At 31.2% G+C, this 26,526-nt stretch overlaps 1 protein-coding gene across 1 annotated transcript; it reads right to left on the bottom strand.

The window, feature by feature from the left end:
- Positions 1-12,546: 12,546 nt before the first annotated feature.
- On the bottom strand, positions 12,547-21,856 carry LOC114387558. The gene is made up of 6 exons (XM_028347757.1): positions 20,930-21,856; positions 16,937-17,052; positions 15,136-15,612; positions 14,681-14,827; positions 13,934-14,352; positions 12,547-13,277 (listed from the first exon to the last, which is right to left on the bottom strand). The coding sequence occupies exons 2-6, from the start codon at positions 17,046-17,048 to the stop codon at positions 12,657-12,659; spliced, it is 1,776 nt and encodes a 591-aa protein (XP_028203558.1). The 5' UTR covers positions 17,049-17,052; positions 20,930-21,856; the 3' UTR covers positions 12,547-12,656.
- Positions 21,857-26,526: the final 4,670 nt, after the last annotated feature.

Raw genomic sequence — 26,526 nt, forward strand, 5'->3', positions numbered from 1 at the left:
TAATTCTCTCTTTTCCATTGAAAACGTGATCAAATCTTAACCCTTGATCTAATGTATTTATGTTAATTTGGAATTTAGTCTCATGTTTTTAATCTTTTGAAATATAGAATTGGAGTTGGATTTTGGAATATCTTAGGACTATGGTCAAAGTAGAATGTTGTCACCGACTCAACCAGACAAAAAGTTTGACCCAACAAGACACAAGGAAAAGAAAAATCATTTACTTGAGAAGTTCTTGCCCAACTAGCCAGATGGTGCGCCCAACTAGAATTCTTCCAACAAGCATTAGTGAAGTTTTGGCCCATCTGAAACATAATTTTGGTTTGGTCAAAACTGTTGAGTTGACACTATGTACGAAAAAGACAAAGCAAACTAAGGGGCTTTTTGCTAGAGAATATAACATTCTTCTCTGACCTAGGTTTGGACACAAGTAGGATACTCGGGAGACTCTTATTCCTCCAATTTCCATGATCTTCTTTTCACCATTTTTTATGTTCCTCTCAACCATGAGTAGTTGAGCTCCCCTTTGTTGGGAATTTGAATGTAACTAAACTCAAACTCATGTATATCTTTTGAGTTATTAATAGATGTTTATTATTCACCATTAAGTGCTTTCTTCTTTGCTTAATGTTTTCTTTGGTTTGATCACCCATTTGCTTGATTTTATGGTTTTAATGTGTTTGGAAAATGTATTTGAACTATGAACCAGAGAAGAGTGCCTAACAAGTGTTGTTGCTAGGAATAGAGCAAGGCTCACTACTAAAATAAGTAGTTTCAACGGCTGAAGTTCAACGACTGTCCTCTCAAACCCGTCGTTATTTTTTAAGTGGTGGTATTTTGGTAAATAAAAGGAACATTTCAAAGATGGTCGTTTTCAAAAACCGTCTTTGAATGAGGTGAGTTTTTATTTTTATTGTGACTACTCAGCTCGCACCCTAGCTAGTCTTCGTGGACTCCCCTCACTCCATCTTTGAACTTCTCTCTCAATCGTGTCGTCGAGGTCTATAATGTCGACACCCTTGGCCACGACGCCGTTAAGGATCTCCAACTCCTCGTCGAGATTTCCGTCACGGCCCTTAAACAAACCCATATCAGTGACGACCAGGTCCACCGCGCCAAGAGGGCGCTCTACGCCCTCGTCACTGCCATGTTGCTTGACGACAACAATGCTACCGCCAAAGGAACCGTACACACCCGCTCCTTCAGCCACCGCGCCAAAAACACCAACACCACCACTAGATCTACATGATGAGCACCAGATCTTCAAATGTAAGCAGACTTCACCTTTAATTTGCATCCAATGTTGTTATGAGTTTATTGGTCAGCTAAATAGTGGTTTCTGTTTTGATTTTAGAATTTATTCTAACACTTCGATGTAAATTAGAGTGTTGTATTGGACATTCAATTATTGTTGTTTTTAGTTGTTCTAGCGGCCTGACATGGGGTATCTCTTATTTTTCTTTATGAGGATTTGAAACTTGCAAGGCTGATTAATCTTTGGAGTTCCTATAGATGAAAAATATGCTCTTATGATATGGACTTTAGCTATGCTTATTTGCTGAGCATATGCTTTTTTTCGTGGTGTTTACTTGGAACTACTGTAATATTTATATATAGTTTTCATTTTCCTTCAAGTAGTTTTGACAAAATCATTTTGTGATGATTTCAGTTTGTCAAGTTTGGAACGAATCACTGGCACTCCATGGTTGTATAATAGCATCTGTCTTTCTGATGTATTTAAAATTTCTATTTGGGTGATTGTTTATTTTGTTATTTTTTTTAGAAACATATCCCCGAATGGATTCATAGAAATTTGTATTTCACACGATCTCTATGTCTATACTGAAATTCTATCATAGGAGGTTTATGCTTTTGTAATTGGTATCATGTTGGTAGCCTTGTCGGCAAAATTGAGTTGTTCTATGTATTTCTGGAATGTAGCTAAGATAGTAATTTTTATAAGATATTGAATACTTGATATGAGGATTGAAGTTAATTATTGTTTTTTTAAAAGAATATGTAAGTTGTGTACTTAACTTGTAAGTTGTAACCGACTCTCTCTATCTTACCTATAGCTGCAAGATTGCATTCAAAAATCCATAATGCACTTGCACTACACCATTACATTTCAAGTCAGCTACCTAAACCATAAATCTTCATTTTAATTTCCTCGATCTATTACCATTCATACATGCCAGAGGGTTATTGATCCAAGAAGACGGTGGATAAATGAATCCTTTGGTACAAAACCGCATCAACTTCCATGATAGCAACTGCACATATTCCATAATTTCCAGAACAATTAAAAACTTTTCTGGGAGCACCTCTAATGTTAACTCGGGTCCTTAGGCACTAGTTAATAAATTTAAAATATTTAGTATAGCAAGCATCTTTCTTGAAGATTTTATTCTTAGTATAGCAAGCATCTTTTCATTATTATTTTTCTGTTACCTTTTGTTGGTATAATTTTTTATTTTATTTTTTATCATTGGTATGCATTTAAATTCTCAGATTCACAAGCGCTTGCTAAGAAGAAAAGAAACCTACCAGGAAATTCAGGTATCTTTTCTCTAATTAACAGCTATCTCAATTTCTCAACTTTTATTTTCATTTAAATATATAAAAACATTTTTGTTTTTCCTTTTTCATGTTTAATATTTTGATAATATAATAAGTTATTTTTTTGTATTACTATTAGAGCTATTCATTATAGCTGTCAAATGAAAACAAGCGGCGAGTGGTGACTTTGACATTGCAACATTAGCTTGGGCTAGTCAACGGGCCATTGCACAGGCAGCCTGCCAAAGCAACAAGGTTGTAGAGCATGATTGGATGTTAAGATCAAAATGTTAGGTATGGGATTATAGTAGTGGAGTTTATAAGGTTTTTGGCTCTCCAACTATGGCAACTAGCTTTTATGGTGTAGTTCAACAAAGGTTCTTATCATGGCATGCCACAATGTTAGTTGTTATTCATGAGTTAGTTTGATATTGAATATTTGCAAGGAATTAGCGCTTTACCTCCAATTTATGGTTCTATTTGTAGGAATTATACATATTTTTCTTTGTAGTGTGATTTTATAGAGTAGATACTCCATTTTTGTGAATTTATGTTGAATCCAACTCAGTTTCAGGCCAAAGAAGATAAGGTTTAAGTAGCTGATGACTCGCTCTATGAGGCAGATCCGCTCAGCAAGTAGCATCCACTTAGCGAGGCATACAGCTCGCTTAGCGGATTGGGAAACCCTAGAAGAGGATAAGCCAGAGATGTGCTTGCCCAGCGCGCAGCCAACCTGCCTAACGAGGATGTTGTCTCTTCTCGTGCTCAGTGCGTCTTGTCTCGCTAAGCCAAAATTCACTTACTTTCGCTTAGCGAGTCAGTCTCGCTAAGCGAGCCTTCGGAAGCTGAAAGGTCCAAGAGCCTTTAAAACATTGAAGTTGGCAGAAATAAGGAGAAGGGTTTGAGGAGTTCAGAGAGTTGGCACTAGAGGAAGTAGAAGAGACACAAGGAGAGCAGCAAAGAGAGCTTAGGCCAGAAAAGAGAGAAATTTAAGGTTTAGAGGTTGTAGGAGACATCCTCAACCATCTTTTTCCATTTCTTTCACCAAAAACAATTCCTTTCTTGTAGTTTGAGTTTCTTGCTTGTAATGGAAGGCTAAGCTCCTTTGTTGAGAAGTTCTGTTGAAAAACCTTGATGTAACACTCTTACTATCTATTTAATGTTACTTTTATGTGTTTATTGCTTTTATCTATGCTTATTTTACATGCTTGTGGGTTGATCACCCATTTGTATGTATAGTTAGGATTTTTAGCATTGGGAAATGATTTAAAACCTTAGAACTTAGTAGAGCAAGCTAGAAATCTGTATGTCTAGGAATGGAGTGCAGTGATCTTGTCCATATTATGCTGGAGGCTTAATACAACTCTTTTAGTCTAAGTTTGTTGAGGGATCAAGGACAAAGTTTAAAGAGAGTTAGGCTCATTCACTAGAGGGATCTTGGTTTGAGTAGTTTCTCAGCATAAGAACACTAGGATAACATTAGATAGAGAAAAATACATATTAAACATCAAGAGAAATTCAGTAGAACGATCCAACGCTCTCAACTTGATAGTTTTCACCTTCATAGCTTTAGATATTTTGTTTATATTCGAATAGGTTTTCTAGTACAGAACTCAACATTTACCTTGCTTTTAATTCATACAAATGTTTACATACTGAATTTACATGGTCTGAGTGAAACAAATTCCCTGTGGACTCGACACTCGGTCTTATCGTTTTATATACTACTTGTACGAATTGGTACACTTGCTGACACACGAACACGCAACACTATTTAATTTAATATGTTATTAAAGAAAAAGGTGGCTTCGGTTTATTTTTTATTGGATGGCTTTATGTGACTTCGTTAGCTGTCATTCAAGTACAAGACTATTTGGTTAGTCAACATTTTAGCAACATCTTTCTTCCTAAAGTAAAATATAATGAACTATTAATGTTGATTTGATATGACCCATGCATATTCTATTCCCTCAGATTATTTGACATTTTACTCCAATTTACCTTGGTAACATGGATATACAATACTGTTATTGTGACCTAGATTGAGTTATATTTTCAAGTTTGACAATTCCTTTATCATGTTAATTAAAATAATCGGCAAAAATTTTGGATTAGTGCAAAACCTATTAATTGTTGATTTTGAGTGGAGTTGCAACTATCAGGATTGTTGGGGGTTTGATTTAATTCTATTTTCAGAACCTATTAATTTTGTTTCTTTACATATCTGTTAAGGCATTGGATTGAAAACTCAGACTGGCACATAGTTAGATTCTTCTTATGGTGGTCTCAAGTACTCATGTCTTATACACTTACATATTTAACTATTTCTTTTTGTGCTTGTAAATTAAATGACTTTGTTGGGAAAGGGCTTCTTTTGATGTAATTATTGATTATTCTGAAAGTAATGCAAATTTGAATACGAGCCTAAACATTTGTTTTAGTTAATTTGAATACACAATTTGTATCTTGTAGAAATTGATAGTGAAACACTAATTTGAAGGGGCTTTTTTTTTTCTTTTTTAATTTCACAAGATATTTTACTACGACATACAATAGCCTTGTAGAAAGTCTTATTTGTGTAAATGCTATTAATTAGTAATGCTAATTAAAAAATTATAAAATTTCTGAGTATTTTCTCTTATTTGATCAGAGGATTTCAAATCTCTGCAAGAATTTTCTTGTTGCCATCTGTGATTGTTATGTTGCTTGTTTTTTGTGCTTCAAACCTCAACACACCTTATATTCTACTAATGTAAGCCTATATTTCTTTTGCCTTGCTACAATTTTGTATTCTAGTTCCATCCATAGTTGACACTCAATTTTGTGATTTCTCAGGATGGTAGAATCAACTATGATGAATTTTGTACAATGATGAGGAGTGGAACCCAACAACAAGGCAAGTTATTCTAATGTGTAGAGTGTCCTGCAGCCAAGATGGGGTGCTTGCTTCGGAGAAAGGCTTCCAAAAGTTAATATTCATCTTAGGCATGTAAAGCTTGTAGTTTAGATTTGTTTTGAGTTACATATATGGTCCGCGTGATTTGTTGTCAACTCTTATTTCTCTTTATGGTTTCCATTTCACTTTGAATTTTATTATTCAGTCCTCATGTAATTTATTAGGTACACTAATAATAAATGGACTTGCATAGGGAAGGTGATTTTCCAACTTAGATTCTATAGTTGCATTCTTTATCATCACTTCATCACCAATTATAAGCACACATAATTATAACTTGTATGTATATCAACAGTTCATCACCAATTTGTATCTATATCCTTATGCAAGTTTCTGTTTTCTTTTGATAAGTTCAGGTCACTATCATCAAATCTGTTAAATGGAAGCATTCCAGATGCCTTATCGTTGTTAACTCAATTGTCAGACTTGTGAGTTTATAGCATTGCCTCATCTCAATACTAAGTTGTTATATTTTTCCATAATTTGTTTCTTCATTTTGAATGAGAATATGTTGCCACCGTTGTATATTTAAGGGTGTCATTGCTCAAATCAACCATGCAATTGGAGCGGTTGGTGTTGTGAGCAAAGAATGCAAGGTAGTGGTAGCTCAATATGGAAAAACCATATTGGATAAGCTGATAAATGAGGTATTTATTATTAATTTTCATATATTTTCCATAATGAGAATGAAGAATCATTATTAATCAACCCGATATGTCTTCATCTTAGGTTACTTACTTACCTTGGGTCTGTATATCAAATATATGATTGCATTACAAACTTAAGGATATTTGATTTCTAGCGTAATATATAGTATTTTTTTTCATTTTTTCAGGTTCTCTCTGTGTCTGCCGTTAGGGATAATATCTTGGAGGCTGTCAAAGTTTTAATTGGTACTCTCAATTTTTGTTTAAAATAATTATTTAATTTAGGAGCTACTTTTTAATAATATTTTTTAATATGTTGTTGTTTCTATGAACATGTGTTAGGAATTTTTAATCTTATTTTTATTTAATCTATCATTTCAATTATTTTTTAAATAAATTTTAATATTCTTTCAGGAAAAATATCAATAATTAAAAATAATTTTTATTTCAAGGACGGTGCTTACGTAGATACTATCTTAGAAAACAAGTTTTCTAAGACGGTGCTTACGTAGGCACTGTCCTTGAAAGCTTACTTTCTAAGACGGTGCTTACGTAAGCACTGTCCTTGAAAGCTTGTTGTTTTCTAAGACGGTGTGTTTTTACCCGTCGTTGAAAGTTAACACTTTCAACGACGTTAGCTTCTACGACGGTCGTCGACCGTCTTTGTATGTGGTTTAGGACCCTCGTAGAAAACCATTTTTTTAGCAGTGGCTCATCAGTCACCTTTGATTCCTTTTCTTAAAACAAGTAACTTGGCTAAGCTATGCAAACAATTAGTAGTCTAGTCAAGGGACTTAGGCTCTTCTTGTAATGAATTAGGGTTTGAGAATTTTTATGAGTGGTGATAATAAAATAATGATAAACATTGATTAATACTTTGTGTATGCATGATAGAGTGGTTTAGGGAAGTTGAACCCCAACGTTATTTATCATTACTTTTCTGCAATCTAGATATTTAAAAATAAAAAAACATCTTTAAATAGTTTTATTTTCAAGTTTACATCTTTACCTTGGTTTTTGGTCATTTCTATTTCAAGTTTGCTTCATATTTCGTCTAGTGAGTAAAAACTCTGTAAATTGGAAAAGATTGAACAAGTTCCTTGAGAAAATGACACTTGGACTTTCCATTTTATACTACTTGTATGATTTGGTACACATGTCAAAGATGTAACAAGTTTCTAGCGCTGCTGTTGGGTACTTGCATCTCAAGATTTGGCAATTTCGCATTTTCCTACTTATCTAGGCTTCATTCTTTTATTCTTTAGATTTATTTTCATAATTGTGTTGTCTTGTGCTAACTTATCTCTCTTTTAGTGTGTTGTTTTCCTTGTGTATATACAAACTAGGAGCTCATGTAATCCTTTGCCATACGACCTAGAGATTGGAAGAAGAACTCGCATGAATAGTAGTTTGACAAGGAAGAGGAAGGCATGAGAGAGACTAGCTAGACAAGAGGCAATCGCTTCATTCACACCTCATTTGCTACCTATCCTTGAAGAGCCCACTATGACAGCTGGTGTTGATGGATTGACAAGTGCACCAATTCGTCCCAAGTAGTAAAATTAAAATGGAATTTCGAGTATCGAATCTACAATAACTTTGTTTCTACTTAGATAGATGAATATTTTATTAATAAAAAAAGTTAAAGAAAATTGACTTGAAAAGGTTATGAGAAAAAAAAATTTAATTGGTAAAAAATTAAATCAAATAAGAGAAAAAATCAAACAAGAATTTAAATTGGTTAATTAAAGATAGAAAAATTAGAAAACCTAATATTATTGTAGAAGTAAATTCAGAAGATGAGAATGTTGAGAACTTAGCCTATCAGAGCTACTCTTTGATGTAATGTTAATAATTTTTCTCTATTTATAATTATTCCAATTTACACTTGCATCTATCACTATAGTCTAACTTTGGCCCCCCACATGAAAGAGTCTAATTTATCTATTTTTTCTCTCAAATCCCTTTGTTGACTGTCAAGTTCTCAACAAAGAGGATTTAACCTCTTATAGTCATAAGATATTTTACAATTGCAAGAGGGGAATATTTAGTGGAGGCAAATAAGATAATAAAAAGGGGGTGGATGGAAGGAATGACTCCTAATGATTACTTCTCCTTCTAGTCTTTGCTTTCTATAAATAATTGAATTCTCTTAGAATTTCTATGTGTTTTTTCTTCTTTTCTCTTCTTTTATAGGTGCAAATTAGCTTAGCTAAGCGGGTTTCTCGCGCTAAGTCCGCCTCTACTTTCCTTAATTAGTCTGTTTTCCTTAATTAGTTTGTTTTTCTTAATTAGCTTGTTTTTCGTAATTAGTCTACTTTCCTTAATTATCCCTACTTTTTTTAGCTTTATTTTATTCACTAAGCATCATAAATTCATCACTTTTAATATTTTCTGCACAAAATGTTAATTTAACAATTATTTGCTCAAAAAGAAAGAATTAGGAGAGAAAAATTATAAATTTCTATATAATTTAACCCAAAAATATACTCATAATTAATAGTTATCAAGTGGCGACAATGGTGATTAGTTGCCACCTCTTACTCTTGAAGACTATGCTACTTCTTAGCTTTCACGCTACTTTTCAAGCATAGCAAAAACCCTTCAAGCTGAAAATGTTTCGTATTCAGCTTCTTTGATCACTTTGATCAAGGCCAACCAAGTTCATGGTTTGTCTCACGAAGATCCTTACACTCAATTGGCTAATGCTGTGGAGATATGCAACACAATGAAGATAGCTCAGGTGCCAAAAGAAGCCATCCAATGAACCTTTTCTCTTTCTTTCTTGATAGAGATGCCAAGGACTGGTTCTATTCATTCAAGGCGAATAACTTGCGTACTTGGGAGGAAGTTGTGTTCAAGTTCTTGAAAAAATATTTTCCTCAACCAATTTGAATATAAAAAAAATCAACCAAATCTTTCTGTTGGGTAATCAACACTCACTCAAATAAAATTATCCACACCCACAAAGGATCGTGAGAACACCACAAAGATTACACCGTAAGAAAAATAATAACAAACACAAGAATTTAAAGTGGTTTGGCACCTCTTGCCTATGTCCACGGAACCGTCTCAAAAGTATTTTTCTATCACAAAAATGATTACAAGATTGTAACCCACTCCAAATAGTGTATCATTCTACAAACTCGAGTACCCCACTCAATGGTTACCAGAAATGATAACACTCTTACACAAAACCACTTTTCTCTTAACAAAGTGACTTTGTTTCACAATCTCTCTTCTCACACACTTTCTCTTCATGTGTTGTTTCTCCACTAATTATCTTCTCTATTTATAGTGAAGATTGTCACCAACTATACTAAATAAGTTCTCTTAGAAGTTGAAACAAAAACAATTTCTAATGGATCCATTCAAATAAACTTTACCTAGTAAAATACAATCTTCCACTTTGCCTTTAAACCACCTAAACCTTAGTGATAAAATTTCAATTCCCATTATGCATGCACCTTATCTTTTGGCTTGAAACTCTACAATTCTCCCCTTCAAGCCAAAAAGAGAAATATTCTTCGATCAATTTAAAAGTGAACAAACTCCCCCTCCAACGGAAGTATCTCCCAACACTTCTACAACATTAGAAAACTTCACTTTCTTCTTTACTTTGTTATCATGGTTAAGGCTTGCCCATCCAAATAGCAAATGTTACCTTTATTTTTCTGTCCTTGCAACACCAAATGTCTCTCTTTGTACACCTTTCATCCTCACTTTGAACCAACATACTTGTACTCTTGTGATGTTATCTCCCTCATAGAAATCATATTGACAACAATAGAAGGTACAAACCTCACATTTGAGAAAGTTTGAATAGCACCATCATGGAGTTTCGTCTTCACGCTCCCTATGCCTTCAACCTTCATTTTTCCACCATTCCCTAACTTGAAATGACTGAATTCTCCATCAATTTTCAAAGTATCAAACATCTCTCGATCTCTGCAAAAGTGCTTTGAGGCAACAGAATCCATCACCCGTTTTGTTTTAGCAACCTCATCGTTTGTTGTCAAAAAACACATCATCTTCATCTTCAACACTTTTTACTACATTAGCTTGAGAGTTTACACCATCTTTGTTCATATCTCTTAATTTCTTCAAGTCCTCCTTCATTTGTTTGCACCTCACTTGCACATGACGATTCTCACCGCAATAGTAACATTGTATGTTACTTATATCTCGTTGCGAACGTAATTGTGATTTTGATCTTTCTCTTGGCCCATCATGTCTTCTTGAATGATTCCTCCCTCACTCAGACTCCACCACAACTATTGCATGGTGTTCATCATCAACATTTTCAGTTCTCATTATTCTCTCATTTTCTCTAAGAGCGGTGATCACCTCATCCAAATTGAAAGTTGATCTTCCCACAAGCAACATTTGAACCAAAGCTTTGAAGGACCTTGGTAGTGAGACCAACAAAAACAACACCTGCTCCTCATCAAAGAGTTTATCATCTGCATTCAACAATTGACTTACTAGCTGATTGAACTTGTTGATGTGGCCATGGAGATCTCCTCCCATCTCCATTTTGAGTTGATACAACTCCATCTTCAAACAAAGACAATTGGTTAGCGACTTTGACGCATAGATATTCTTAAGTTTCTCCCACAAGGCCTTTGGTGTTGTCTCCTTCAACACGTTATGTTTTATCTTGGGAGTAAGGTCTAGCCAAATCATGCTCACAATCCTCCTTTGGATCTTAGTCCACTCGGTTTCATTTATAGAAGTCGGTCTTTCATCTTCTAATGACTGATCAAGACCTTGTTGCACCAAAAGGTCTCGAATAGTATTCTGCCAAATCATAAAATTTATTTTTCCATCAAACAATGGTATCTCGAACCTCTGTGTGTTCCCAACCATAGCTTTGATACCATTGTTGGGTAATCAACACTCCCTCAAATAAAATTACCCACACCCACAAAGGATCATGAGAACACAACAAAGATTACACCTTAAGAAAAATAATAACAAACACAAGAGTTTAACATGGTTCGACACCTCTTGCCTACGTCCACAAAACCGTCTTCAAAGTACTTCCCTATCACAAAAATGACTACAAGATTGTAACCTACCCCAAATAGTGTATCACTCTACAAACTCGAGTATCCCACTCAATGGTTACAAGAAATGATAACACTCTCACACAAAGACATTTTTCTCTCAACAAAGTGACTTTGTTTCACAATCTCTCTTCTCACACACTTTCTCTTCATGTGTTGTTTCTCCATTAATTATCTTATCTATTTATAGTGAAAATTGCCACCAACTATAATAAATAAATTTTCTTGGAAGTTGAAACAAAAACAACTTTCAATGCATCAATTCAAACAACTTTATCTAGTAAAATGTAATCTTTCACTTTGTATTTAAATCACCTAAACCTTAGCGATAAAATTTCAATTCCCATTATGCATGCACCTTATTTTTTCGCTTGGAACTCTACGCTTTCCCCATTTTTTACTCCTTGTTCCCTCACATTTCCCCCGCCTTACCTTACTCTTTCCCCTTGTTCCCACGACCTCATGAGCACACCTTCTCCCCTGCCTTGAACGCATCACTATGCCTCCCAATGCCCTGACTAACAACCATTAGATGCCTCTCGCCCTCATGACCATCGACATTTTGAGTAAAAGATTAAAGTCTGAATCTTTATTTTTATTTTTCCCGATAAAAAGTGGAATAAACGATGCTGAACTTTTGTTGATGCCTGGCTGCGGTTCCATTGAAAAGTTTTGTGGGATTGAATTGACACCACAATCGTGGGTGGCTCCAAAATTGCAATATTGTGGACGCAACTGGTGATGATGCAGTCTACAATTCAGATCCCTTCCTCGTGTACTCAAATTAAAGATGAATCCAATCATGCTTTTTGTTATCCTTTGTTTCTACCAAAATATTCTTGACAATGTTAAACATGTTTTGGAAGAAATATTTTTCTCTACATGTATTACAACAAGATTGTGCCTCTACAAGTTGTTCTTCCGGTATGAAATATGTTCCTATATATACTTTGTTTACTCCAATAATAAAACACACCATACCCATGGTCATGGATCAGGGTCTCACTTTTGAAAATTCACAAAGAAATTCTCATATTTGTACATCTGTCAACATGTAAGGACAATAAGGTGATCCATCCTTCTCGTAAGCATTTCTTTTATAAATGACATTTTGCTTGTTCTAAACAAATATTCTTATGGAAGAAATTGACTGTGACATTCAAACCAATAATTTTTCCAACCATATTTCAAGGTGAACACCTTTACATCTTCCAACCAATAAGGGCACGAGATCGCACTCAGATCCACCTTTTGAATAAGAAATTCTAATTGCAGAGCAAACATCAAAGGTGAAATAGGAAGCAAAGCATAGATGTTGAGTAATTTCTTCATTCCTTAGAATTCCTGAGAATTACAATTAATGACGTAGGGATTACTACTTATCTAACATACAGTAGAATCATTGTTTACACGGCCTCAGTTTTCCTAGTAAAGAACATGTTTACTTGGCCGAAATACAGACCTACAAAAATAGGCTGAGCAGACAATGTCTGACCATAATGGAAACAGAAGAAATGTGAATAAGGTGATTGGTGCAAGTGCAAGTACTGAGATCAAAATTGGCACCCATTTTAAGCCATGGTAATATGTTATGAAGAAAGCACTGCTAAATGCCACCATCATGCTTGCTATGGAGATAAACAGTGTTACCAATCCACATATTAGCTTCATTGGAAGTGACTTGAAGAAGTCATCTTCTGCATAACGTGATATGACAAGCATAGACAAGAAAATCAGAATAGAAACTGAAGATGATATCAGTGCAGTTGCATCTGATATTGCAAATATTATGAAGATAGAATTGCAGTTGAGGTTGCCATTGTTGTTGTCATCACCGCCATCACCGCGTGGAATGCTGAATGCTGCAGTGAACACTTCTGTAGCAATGAGCGTTGAAACAATCATACATGATTTTGCCATGCCCTTCATCCAACACTCGGCTTTAGTCAGTAACTCTGTATGCTCTTCAGTGAACAGTTCACGAGGTGTTTTCCCATTGGAGTTTCTCTTCTCTATGAAACAAGGTGGCATGACCTTTTTGACCACCTGTAATATTGAACCTACGTGATTTTCTATTTATGTGAAAGGTAGATATAGCCTATAGCTTAGTCAAATGATACCTAAAATTGGAAAATAGAGGCATAAATTATAGAACAATATGATTCATGTAAAAGCAAGAGACATAAATGATCTAGCCCGGCCTGGCTCCAATTTCTCACGGGCCATGTTTTTCTTTGTGCCAAATTGGTCAATCTATTTTTTTTTTTTACTTAAATTTATAGTATTTTTGTAAACAAAAGATACAAAATAAAAAAATAAAGTCTGGTCAAATAGGTTTGGTGATGTTTGGACTAAGAATCTACCGTCTTGTCTCGGTCTGACCTGTTTGTCCAGGTCATATTGGCCTGGTTAGGTCTCGAGTTTTACAGCTCCGCCTGATTGACTATTGGGTCGATTTTGCTAGTTCTATAATTTAGTCCCCAATTATATTAAGTTTGGGAAAATTTAGTCTCAAATTTTGTGTTGGGAGGATTAATTTTTTTATGAAATTGACAAATTTGAGAAACTAAATTGTATACAAGCAAATGGTTAAGATCTAAATCATCATAGGTTCCTACTTTTATGAACAAAATTGTATTTTTCACTTAATGATTATTGATTATGATTTGGAAACAAATGAAAATAACAAATTAATGAGATACCTCAAACCACCGTAACTCTCGCATCATCTGAAAAGCTGCTCCGGAGACCAAGTTAAGTTGGCTCGGTGGTGCTAATTTTGCAGCACAATGCAGTAAATTGTTTTGATCAGCATCTTCATATGCTACTACAAAATTCTTAATAGTTCTTATTTCATGTATTAGATTAAATATGGCTGCATGGCGGTGTAAAACAGCAATGTGAATGATGCTTCGATTTTTGGCGTCAACTTCCCAACTTAGATCAGGGTAAGATCTAACCAGCTCGGCTATAATCTCAAAATTTCCAACTTCTGCGGCTATGAATATTACTTGAGACAGCTGGCTTATGACTATTCTCATTTGTATCTCTGTGCAATCAAGAGAAAGAAGATTTTTCCAGAAACACCTGACAAGTTGGAGAGCCAAAGTTGGATTCTTACCTATCACAAATAATTTCACATGTTGGTTATATGATGATACACTAGTGTCCATGAAATCAGTAATCTCGTTCATAGTAGTTAATAGCTATATCTTGAATATGAAGAAATATACTATCTCCCCTTCTATGTTCTAATGAAAAAAAAAACGTCTATAGATAGGACTATTATGGTTCTGACTAATGTTCTTGTGACATATAAAAATTAATTATATGTCAAAAAGATTGATCGGGACCATAAGCATATGATGGTGCTAGAACACAATTTTTCCTAAAAGGACCCTTGTTAAAAGTGCAAGTAGATAGCAAGAAGATAGATTATGGAAACTTACGTGAGTTGATGAGCTGATTTGGATACCTTCGACCTTGACAACTAAAGGCCGAAGGTTTGCGGGCCAAAACATGCAATCCCGTTTCCTTGTTCTCATTCTGAGCCACGGCTAATCTTGGATTCTCTTGTAACATCTTTAAAGCTAAATCTGCAAAATTTCCAGGAGTTTTTTTTTTTTTTTTTTTTTTTAACTATTCAAAAAGTTAAACAAAGGATGAGAACAAGTGGGACAATAATATACATAGGAAAAAAAATCCCTTTTGATTGTCCTTGTTATTATGTAAACTTTATCTTTTTTATCTTTGCCATTTTATAACCGAATAATCAAAAGAGATTTGGAAATGCTTATACAGAGACTAAAAAAAATGATGAATTTTAAGTATAGAGATTAAAAGATAAAATTTGTGTAACTAGAGTATTGTCATTTATGTGTAATTTTTCGATATACATACATACCATAAATGCCGGTGTTGATACAAAGGAAGAACAATAAACTCCAATCTGCATCACCAAACATGTGGTTGAGGTTGTGAACAGTATCATGGTAGAGATACCATGCCATCTCACCTTTTCCCTGTAAAGCAGCCAAGTGAAGTGGGGTGAGTCCTTCCCCACCCCTGATAGTTGGCAAACTCCTATTTTTTCTTGCCATTGCTTCAGCAATTTTAACATTTCCAACTGCAGCAGCAAAGCAGAAAGCAGTGTTGCCTTTCAGGTCTTGTATTTCTAAGTCTTTTTCGCTTAAAAGTTTTACCAGCTCTTCTACAAAGTGCAAGTGATTAGCTTCTGCAGCCACATGAAGTAGTGTGGCCCATCCCTGTGAAATAGCAGCAGTAGCCAACCTTCTATCTTTGGCTAACATGGTTTTAGCTTCTTTCCAGTCCCCTTTAATTGCAAGGTTGTAAATGGGAGCACATTTGTTCACGTAATCCCCTAATTAATTATACATAAAGGAAAAAGTTAAATTTATACCTTTATTTGGGGTCTATGGATGAAAAAAAAAGGCAAAAACACAGAATAAAAAAACACTACTGAAAGTTAACAAATAATGTGAGGTGAAATGAAGAGATAAACTAAAATAAAAAAATAAAGAAAAGTGGGAAGAAAGAGAAGTTGACTGCATAAATAAAAGTTGACTTGCTTTGTCCATAGAACTTTTGTTGGTGGAATTGAATCCCTCATTCTATAGCTCAGGATTTCTACAAGAATAGATTAGACTTACCTAACTATAGCTTTTTGTTCAAGGGTTTAGTTGAAGCCCCCGTAGTTGTTTTGTTCTTCTTTGTCTTATTAATATATTCAGGGTGTGTTGCAAATGTTTGGTAGGTTCAGGAGTGTCACCTTAGTTAGAATGTTGGGACCTATAATGATGCCTCTGCATATTCTTCTTTTATTAATGTAAAATCCTTAAATAGAAGAGGGAAGTAAAGGCACGCCCAAAAACAAATTTAGCAAAGTCGCTCGTCAACATATTAAAAGAATATTAAAATATTTGCTTAACATATTCATATTTCTTTTGTAATTATCATCTTAAGAGTGTTCGTTTATAAATTAAACACACTTTATTAATTAATTTTAGTTTATTCTAATTTTATACATGTCTCGATCAATATGTTTAAAGGTTTTAAATTTTGTCAAGTTTATTACTGTATTTTTTCTTTAAGTTTCTTGAGGTTTTTAATATAGCTAGGTAAACAACTAATTTTTCAGAATACAAGGTACTAAATGTAGAAATTACCCACAATGATACTTATTTACACACTTCAATTCTAGGAAAACTCAAAATAAAACTCTTAAACTTCTTTCCAACATCAGATAACTAACACTTGTTGGTTTATGTATATTAGCTAGCATTAAAACATATACATAATTATAAATCCCTAAATTACAATATTAATGTATAGAAGGATAATGAATAATGGCATATGCAGCTGAAATCTCTGGTGATCTTAATAATGAAGATTAGCAAATATGTGCAGTAAACACAATGTGCAGTTAGCACAATTAATATAAATATAAATCAGTGATCCCTACTACAAGAATTTAATAGTAGCCAAAATACCAATAAAGTAAGTAATTGGTTGGTAATTATCTATTTAGTTAACCTTATCAACTCGACTTTTTAACGTAAATAGTTAGTTGCAAACTAATGAGAATTTTATAAATCAAACTTTGTCTGCTTTGCATGTGTGAATGATTGAGCAAATGCAACAATGAGGGAGAGGATATATATAAGAGAGAGAGAGAGGAATAGTACTTGTATTTTGTACTAGATCACATGAAGGACTTCTGAATTGAACTGAATCAACTTTATGGATGACTATCTGTAATTCTTCTGGATTTGTTGTATTACGAACTGCCATAGCCATTTCACTGTAAAAGCAATAAAAAGAATTTCAATTGAAGTCTTTTAAAATATACTACACGATCCTGTGCCTTAGAAACAGTTTCACATTTATTGACCTTTTCGCTAATTAGATAATTTTAATTGCAATATTATTAATTATTGAATCATTTTTAATTAAATAATTTTTTTCAAGCTCTTAAAAGTAAATACTATAATTCCATTTGGTTATCAATATGCATATTTAATTATAAATTAATTAAAGATAATCACTCAAGTAATTGAAATTAAAAAAATAATTAAAGGAGGACAAATATATAAACGGGAGAGAACCAAACTACCCTACCTGGAAAGGACAAAAATCTTTAAATTACAACAAAATAATCCACAACCAAATTAACCTATGGTAAATAAAAAATATGGAAGCTAACCCATTTAATAAAGTCATTTACAGATTTACTGGGAGGAATGAATTATATTTCAATTTCATTTATATCATTCACCTTCCCATGTAAAATAGTGAAAAACCTTTGCGGTTTAAAATTTAAAGGGAATTAACAAATCAAATTATTTAATATTAAAATAAAAAATAAACTATAAACAAGGATGCGTATGTTATTCATACTTTTGGAATAAATATTTTAGTTTCTTGAAAAGGACATAAAAGAAATGATAATAAAAAATGAATATATTTGAAAAAGAAACTAATATTAATATTATCGAAGACAGAAAGTTCACAAAAGTAACCATATGTATTCCATGCATTTTATAAATACTTTTATATTTAAGTTAAATTAATCTACTTTAAAATAAAATATAAAATAAAAATAAATATGTGTAATTCATTAGAAAACAAATTTTTAAATTAGGAAGAGAGTATAAAATAATTTTTTTATTTCCCCATGTACCAAAAAAATGTTTATTCCTTAAGAGAAAGCATGCAGATTGATAAGAGATTTACTCTTGAGAGAGTGATCACTCAAATTATATAGATAAAAGAAAGAATAAGTAAAATTAGAAGATAAAAATTAAAAAGATAATTGTCAAATTATTTTACTAGAAATATTTTCTTTATAAAAACTGATCAGATATTTAACTTAACATTGTTAACAGAATAAAAAATTTGTATATTAAGTTATAATTTTTGTGTCTTTATTTGGGATTGTATGCAATTAAATTGTCTTCTTACTTTCTTGGCCAATTAAGTATGTCTCCTTCTAAAATTGGATTCCCCAATTATTTCTTTTTCTATTTAAAACCCTCAAATTCTTTTTTATCCAAATATTTGAGAGTTTCTAATGAATTTGAAATGTAAAATAATTTAAAAAGTTTAGAAGTTAAAAATGTAGTAAAAAAATAATAAAATATAAAGGTTTGTTGTAGAATGTGAAATTAGTATTTAAAGAATAGAATTGAGATTTTTCATTTTGGGTGAAATTTAATATTTTAGTTGGTGAGTTTTAAATTGATAAAAGTTTAACAAAAATTAAGTAATTCAATTTGTGACGATTTTTAGTAAGAAAAACTTAAATGTTTTATTAGGTTTTAGATAGAAAATTTGCAAAGAAACCAAATTTGCTAAATTTTAAAAGTAGAGACTAATTAATTTATTTGTTTTAAAAAACTAAAGTGAAAATTATAATTAAACTAAAAGCAAACCTTAAATATATTTTTACAGTCTAAATAATGAATGATTAAGCAATTTTCAAAAGATCCTGGTTTCTGATGAGGAATTTAATTACCAAAATTCTGAACATATTTATTGGTCTATGGTGGAAAGGACATAGATACAAAACGATCCACAAGAAGCTAAACTAGTCCTGTTTATTTTCACAAAAGAAAAAAAAACTGTTTGTTCATGTATTGAAAAAATCTATATGTTTTGCGTATGGATGTAAATATTCAAGGCATATGTTTATTCCGAAGTGAATTCACGAGTAGTAGTAATATTTTAAAAATATGTATGTTGTGAAAAGTGTTGTTTGGAAAGTACAAAATTCCATCTTGGAAAAAACATAGACCGTGTCTTAATTTATTTAATACTTCCGTTTTTTTTCTTAAAAAGTTCACCAAAAGATTGCATTAGAATGCAACAAAAACACTTTAAAAGCAATAAATAAGAACGAAATCAAACCACCACACCATCACGCTTCATGATTAAAAAACAAATAATGAAAGACAAGTGATTAATATGTTTAAATTAAGATTAAATTATTCAAGAAATAATTGAGTTTTTTTTTGGTAGAAATAATTTTTAATAAAATTTTATTTATTTTTAGATTAAATTTCAAACATTCAAGATTTTTTTTCTAATAAATCAAAATGTTAAGACCGAAAAATTACTTCATGAAGAAATGGTTTGAAACACCAATATTGTTGTGGAGCTGATTGGCGCTGCAGACAGCTTTTTCTTGGCGGGGGGCCAGTGTTGTTGACTTCATGTTCATTTTGTGCTCGTCACACGATTTCGTTGTTTGATTTGTTGTTGCTTTTTTTAAATTTCTATATATAGAGAATACTAGGACTTTTTATTCCAAAAACGAAGAGGAATTATTTACATCAGAAAAGATTTGTTGGACCTGCGAATCTTTTCTGTTTGATTTGTTGTGATCACTAAGGTTATTGTGAAATTAGTTAGTGAACTTAGTATTAGGAATTAATTAATAACACCGTTTATTATTGTTTTGGTAATTTAATTACTAGCATTTGTATTTACAAAATGCAATTTTGATATTTTTGGGGCTAAAAGTTTAGGAAGGAAAGGAGTTACCTTGATTACATCAAAGCTTTTTAATTTCTTTTACTTATATTCTTTAATCTTTATATAAAGTAATTTTGCTCAAAATACAACTATGCATTAAATACAAAGGGTTCTTCTAGTGAAAGTTCTAATCGTGGTTCGCCACTTTACATTTGTTTCACTAGATCCAACTTCTGTAATTATGATCTTGTTAGCAGTTTTTATTAGAAAATAAAATAGTTAATTTGAATATGCTTATGTAGGAAGTTATAACTTTTAAGTGGTTATAATTATGTGATGATCACAAACTTTTAATTTTGATACTCCATCCATGCATAACTAAATTCACAAAAGAGACATAGTTTATTTTATCTGTGCATGTGAAAATGATAGATAAATATTAACTATTAAGTTTTATTGTGATATAATGATATGATAAAAAAAATAGAAGTAATAAAATTTCTACACTTTTTTTTTAAAAAAATAATCATGTTACTTTGATAGGGAATATCACAAACACACACAGTTTATATATTCACACATAATGAGAGATTTTTTTATCTTTGAGAAAATGCTAGATAAACATTAGCTATTATATTTCAATGCCAAAAAAAAATTAACTATTATATTCTATGGTGAATGATAAGATTAAAATATAAAAATTTTAAAATTTAAAAAAGATTATTTTTAATTAAAGTAATTATGCATATATGTTTGACTCTAATAATTAAGAAACATATAATCTTGACTATGATCTATAATTGTCTAAGGATATATGAAGAGAATGAGAGAAACACACACAAAAACAATTATTGGAGGTACATATATATATGATCGAATAATTAAAGCCAGACATTTTACACGTATTTCCTGTCATGCACTTTTTTGGTCTTGCCCATGCAACACTTGATGAGAAAACAAACAAACAATATTAGGATAGATACGTGGATATGACACAGAATTCCTGCCTGTAAATTTGGTCGTTAATTTGTCATATGTAAAAGTAAACTATGAGTTGACTCTTTTTTCACAGTGATATGACACTTCTGTTCCCCACCCTCTGCAAAGCAGCTAAGTGACAGATAGCATCCTTAAGTTCATGAAAATTTAATCTTGTTAATCTTATCTGCACCTGAAATTTTCATTAGTATAAGTTTTTTCCATACCTGAATTCCAAGTTTTCACTCAATCTTTTTCTGCTCCACTAGCTTGCCTGCCACACAGATGAACAAATGATTATCAGCAACACAATCTTTCAAAAACTAACTTACCCATCACAACTTTTGGCTCTGCGAAGGTATGAAAGAAGGTATATAATTTTACGTAGCCTTTTCCTTGCATATATGAAAATACGAAGATGCTCATTTTAGATTCAGGTTCATAACCATTCGATCACTAACACACAATTTTATTTTTGTGTCAGGACTTGCCCTCAGCAAGAAAATCTTCTGACAAAAGCAAAATATTTTGTGTAGCCAGCAACAAAAGAAAATTAATTAATTGTATTTTTTATCAGTTAATGGTAGTTAATTTTTTTTGTCAATGGAGAGAGATTCAAACTCATGATCTCTCTTTTTTCTATTGTTTCTTCACCACCAAATTACCAAACCATAACTCCAAGAAAATTAATTGTGTGGAACGTATCTAAGGCAAATTTGTCTTAATATCATTGTAAGAGGAGAGAAGGAAGAGCCAAAGAGGTTAAGAAGCAATAGAAAAGCCAAGCAGAAAGAAACAACCTTTGATATACCATGAATAAGACTCGATAAGAAACAGAACGACGAAAGAGTTTCTAGACAGAAGAGAAGAAATGTAATGACAAACGTAAAAAAACATATAAAAGATTTATGTACCTTTATTATATGAAATCCTTATAAAGTTTCCTCATATGTCATTTTATGCACATAGATTACCTCTTTAAACATTTTTCATCAAACTGAACATATAATTTATTACAATTAACAAGGTTATGAGAGGAACAAAGAATAGAGATAATCAAAAGAAGATAGATTAACAGAAGAACCCAAATGAAGTATATAGTACAATCATGCATAAACGAGAAGATATGAAAGGAAGAAAAGGGGAAAGAGGCTAAGAAAGTTTAGGAGGCAGAACAGCTTACACTTACCACAAGAAGAAGTGCAGTCGAATAATAAAGGACATGAACGTGAAAGTTTTTATAGTACAAAATCGGAAATCTTCACGAAATTCAGTTCCCTCTTTTTTGTCTTTGTCCGCATTTATGCTGTGGAACATACTAAAGCCGTTTGGACCGCAATTGCATTTTAAAAATAATAGATATTAACCGGGCATGACACGCAGATGATTTTTAAATGACTTAGAGAAAAAATAATAATTATTAACTTACCCTTATTTTACAAATTAAAATGTACAATTTTGCTTTCACTGTTCTCACTTTTCCAATTATATGTTCTGTCTCGACCATTGAATGCATAGTCTAACTAATATAAAATTATTTTAATTTAACTGCTTGTGGTTTCGATTTTAAATTCTATGTAATTATGTTAAATTATTTGAGGGAAAAAAATTCATATACAATAGTTTTATTTGAATCGAGCCAGATTACCTAAAAGATACTTAAACGTGGTTCATAAAATAATAGATATTCGTGATATGTATTTTCTCTTCTCTTTTGAACATGCATTTCATAAATTACTTCTACAATAAGTATACAAAAATCTCTTAATCATTTCAATCGTATCCGTCTTTTATTTTTATCCATATATTTCTTTTTAACCACATGTGACATGTCCCTTTTAATTTATAACTTTTTTTTATCTCTATTTCTAAATTAAATTTTAATAATTTTAAAATGAAAATGTCAATAATTAAAATACAGTCCATATATTCAAAGATATTTATATTAATTTTAATTATATAAAAAGCATGTATCTTATACAATGTATGTATTAATATATACGAATTAATTAAATTAGAAATCAATTCCTCCAATAAAAAAAATATCTTAAGTAAATTACACATGTTAAAAAGAAAACATAAAGCCAAAATTCAAAATTTGGCATTAATTATTATAGTGTCAAGTGGTTATAAAATAATCATTCATGATATTTGTATTTTAATTAGAGTAAATCTTCAACTATTTTTCGTTCCTAGTTGAATTATTCTTCAAAAATTAGCATGCCCCCAGGTCAATTATCTAGTTATTTTAAATTAGCTTTTAATTTAAAATTTAAAATATCACCATATTGATTTTATGAAAAACTCATTAAGGTCAGCTAAGTGATAAAGGATTAAAGTAGTATGCGTAAAGTTATTGGTTTAAATTTAATTTCATTATGATATAAAATGGTAAATTTAGTGATCATTTGAAAAACTAGTCTGATGATAAAAATATATAAAGTGCTAAGTAAGGAATTATATATTAGACTCAATGAACTACGGATTAAATTATTTTATTTCATTTTTTAATATACAAATGAAGCGTAAAGTGATTAAACAAACATTTTTCTATATCTTTGAGAAATTGCCTGGCAGCTACGGTATGGAATGAATGCCAGTATGCCACACAGAAAAGCAAAGTGCTCCTCGTTCTTGGTTGCCAGCAAGTCAAGGAGATAATTATTGAAAACCAACATGCATTTATAGTCCATCATTTTTTTTTTCCAGTGAATGTATTTAGTCCATCTATGGTCTAGGAACTTGGACATTAACTCGTACGAAGCAAACGGTATCTCCACACTTGTCCTTTTGAACCCCTTTAATTAGTTATTTTAAAGTTTAAACAGAATAAGGTGGTCACAAATGATGAATTACAAAGTTGCAAAGAGAGCTTCATTAGTTGTAGAGCAATAGTATTTAGCAATATGTTACAAACATAATGTTCTTTTCAGCATTATATTCTCTCGAACGGAGAACGACAATTTCATAAATAAAATAGTGGGAAACGACAATTTGAGAAGCTAAGACATGGTGGGGGCAATGGAGAGGACCTGGGCTACATGCTTAGAAAGGCTGGAAATTAATGGACAGCTTTATGCATACGTAGGGTGTGGGATTCACTAGATATGTTGGGGCATAGAATCTTAAAGAGATACTTATTGTTTCTAATATTCTTTGTTGTTTTCCTTTTCTTTTCATTGAAAACTCGGTCTCGCTTATGCCAAGTTTAGCATTAATATTATAGGAAGAAATTGAAATTAAATAATGTACGTAGGTGTGTGTATATATATAAATGAATTAAATTATTCATTTGTTATCTATAATTTTAGGATTCATATTTTTTAGTCTCTATATTTAAAAGTAATTTTTTTATTTTCTTTAATTTATATTTTAATTTTCTTTTAGTCTCTATAGTGTAAAAATAATCTTTTTAGTCTTTATAGTTTGTATTTTAATTATCTTTTAATTTTTATAATTTAAAAATGATATTTTTAGTTCCTATAATTTATATTTTAATAACCTTTTAATTTTTATAATTTTAATTTTAATTTTCTTTTAGTCTTTCTATAATATTAATATTAAAAGAAAATTAAAATACAAATTATAAGAACTAAAAAAATTATTTTTAAATTACATAGATTAAAAATTAAAATACAACAAACAAAAAAATCACTTTAAAATTATAATAACTAAAATATACAATAAATTAAATTTGTAATTAAATCATACATATATATATATATATATATATATATATATATAACGGACACGCACACGAAAGTAATGTAATATTTGGCTTGTAGCGTGAGTCATACCCAAGTCACTAGAGCAATCCACATCCAATTAATTTAAGTATTTAACAGTCTACATGAAGCATGAAGTCAACCAGTCAAGTAGGATCTGTCATGCCCACGTCGACAGAAGGGTCCACCGTTGATTTGTAACATTTTTTATGCTAAAGTATAAACTTGCTCACCAGAATATTCTGTGCAGGTTTTTCTACAAGGTGGAGTCTTTCATATTTCTTGTTATTTAAATCTATTAAAGTAGGAATCCCTTTTAATATTTTTATTTAAATATGTTATTTATTCTTAAAAACATGACATTTTATTTTAATTTTATAAAAATTTATTTTGTTTTTAGCCTTTATTTTAAAAAATACAATTTTAGTTCACCAAAAACTAAAAATACAGAATTTTGATATAGTATTCTATTAGTGCATTTTTTTTAATTTTTAAAGAAAAATAAGTAAATTTTGTATAAGTACTAAAAAAAATCATATTTTTAAAAGTAAAAAATATTTTGAAATTGAATTTCTCTCCCTTCCTCCCCTCCCCCAATCCAATAATTAATACACATATGCTTCATAGATTTGAGCTAAGTGACTTTGTTTTAGAAATTGATAACTTAAATAATAGTATTCTTTATTTACCTATACAATAATAATAAAGGATTATCTCAAGAGGTAACTTGTTTACATGAATCATACGATGTCATTCAACTCGGCTGAAAGATTAAAGGCTCAAAGATGTTATTTATCATGAAGTCTCTTCTAACATATTTCTCTAATTTTGTTTTAGATCTCTTTCTTCTTTTTCACAAGATTAAAAATCATGCAATACTATTGTCTATGAGGTATTTGATGCATGTGTTCTAATAACCTTAATCGATTTTGTCATCCTTTATTCAATTGGTATTACACCAACCTTTTATCATATGCATATACAATCACCATTACCATTATTTTCAACAACTATCATTGATACCATCTTTATCATCATTGTTGTTAGTGGTAGATCCAAAAAAAATTTCTTATCAGAGCAAGAAATAACATAAGATTAATTATATTTTTAGTTCCTAAAATTTTTCAAATTTCACTTTTAGCTCTTAAACATATTTTTTAGTATTTTTGGTTCATATATTTTTCTTTTGTTAATTGTTTTAGTCCTTATTATCATGTAACATCGTTAATTGGTGATGAATATTCATATTAACCGTCTAGTAATTGTCACATTATCAAGAAATTTGATGGGACAATCACATGTAAATGTTTTGGTAAGTTGTGTTTCTAATCTTTTGTAAACTTGTTTGACATCATCAACTAATTTAAACAAACAGATATTAAAAACATACTTTGCTGAAAAATTACATGTGGTTGCTTGCTTTAGACTCCTTGATGACGTAAGTTACTGAACCACACATGAACTAAAACTATTAATAGAAGAAAGTCATAGGGACCAAAAATGTGTAAAATTTGTTTAAGGACTATAAGTGAAATTTACAGAAAAAGTGTAGGGATCAAAAACATAATTAACTAAATAGTTTATAATATTTTAGCAAAAGAAAAAAATCCTAAACTTTTACAAAACATATAATGTCATGAAAAAAAATCTAAAATATTAAGTTTATGCAAATTACGATTGTCATTTATGCATTCTCATATTTTAAAAATATTCTATGATTTTTTTCATCATCTATTATTAAAAGTTAAAAGGATAAAATAATAACATTAGCATCAATTTATTTTTTTTGTTTCATATATTTTTTACATTCATTTAAAGAAAATTAGCTTATGGGGACAAAACCTATTCTTTTATGGGAACAATTTTATTTATTTATTACACATACAAATACATAAAAAAAAATCTTGTGAAAATAATTGTTCCCACACTCTTGTGTGTACTTCTGTCATTGATTGTTGTTTCCTCAACCATAATAGCTATTATGAGAGTGTTAGGTGAAGGCGATGACAATGTAATCTCATAAAAGACGTAATAATGACAATAATAATTAATAATGATGATAATAATAATAACAATTATAGTACTTCTTGAAAGTTATT

This window comes from Glycine soja, chromosome 15 (genome assembly GCF_004193775.1).
Source record: "Glycine soja cultivar W05 chromosome 15, ASM419377v2, whole genome shotgun sequence".
NCBI classification, from domain to species: domain Eukaryota; kingdom Viridiplantae; phylum Streptophyta; class Magnoliopsida; order Fabales; family Fabaceae; genus Glycine; species Glycine soja.

Excerpts from the sequence above, each read along its gene's own strand:
- LOC114387558 (XM_028347757.1), bottom strand. The coding sequence starts at position 17,048 with ATGGCTATGGCAGTTCGTAATACAACAAATCCAGAAGAATTACAGATA. Across the intron at positions 15,613-16,936 it reads TGATCTAGTACAAAATACAA|GGGATTACGTGAACAAATGT; the intron begins GTACTATTCCTC and ends ATAATTAATTAG. Across the intron at positions 14,353-14,680 it reads AAATCAGCTCATCAACTCAC|GTAAGAATCCAACTTTGGCT; the intron begins GTAAGTTTCCAT and ends TATTTGTGATAG.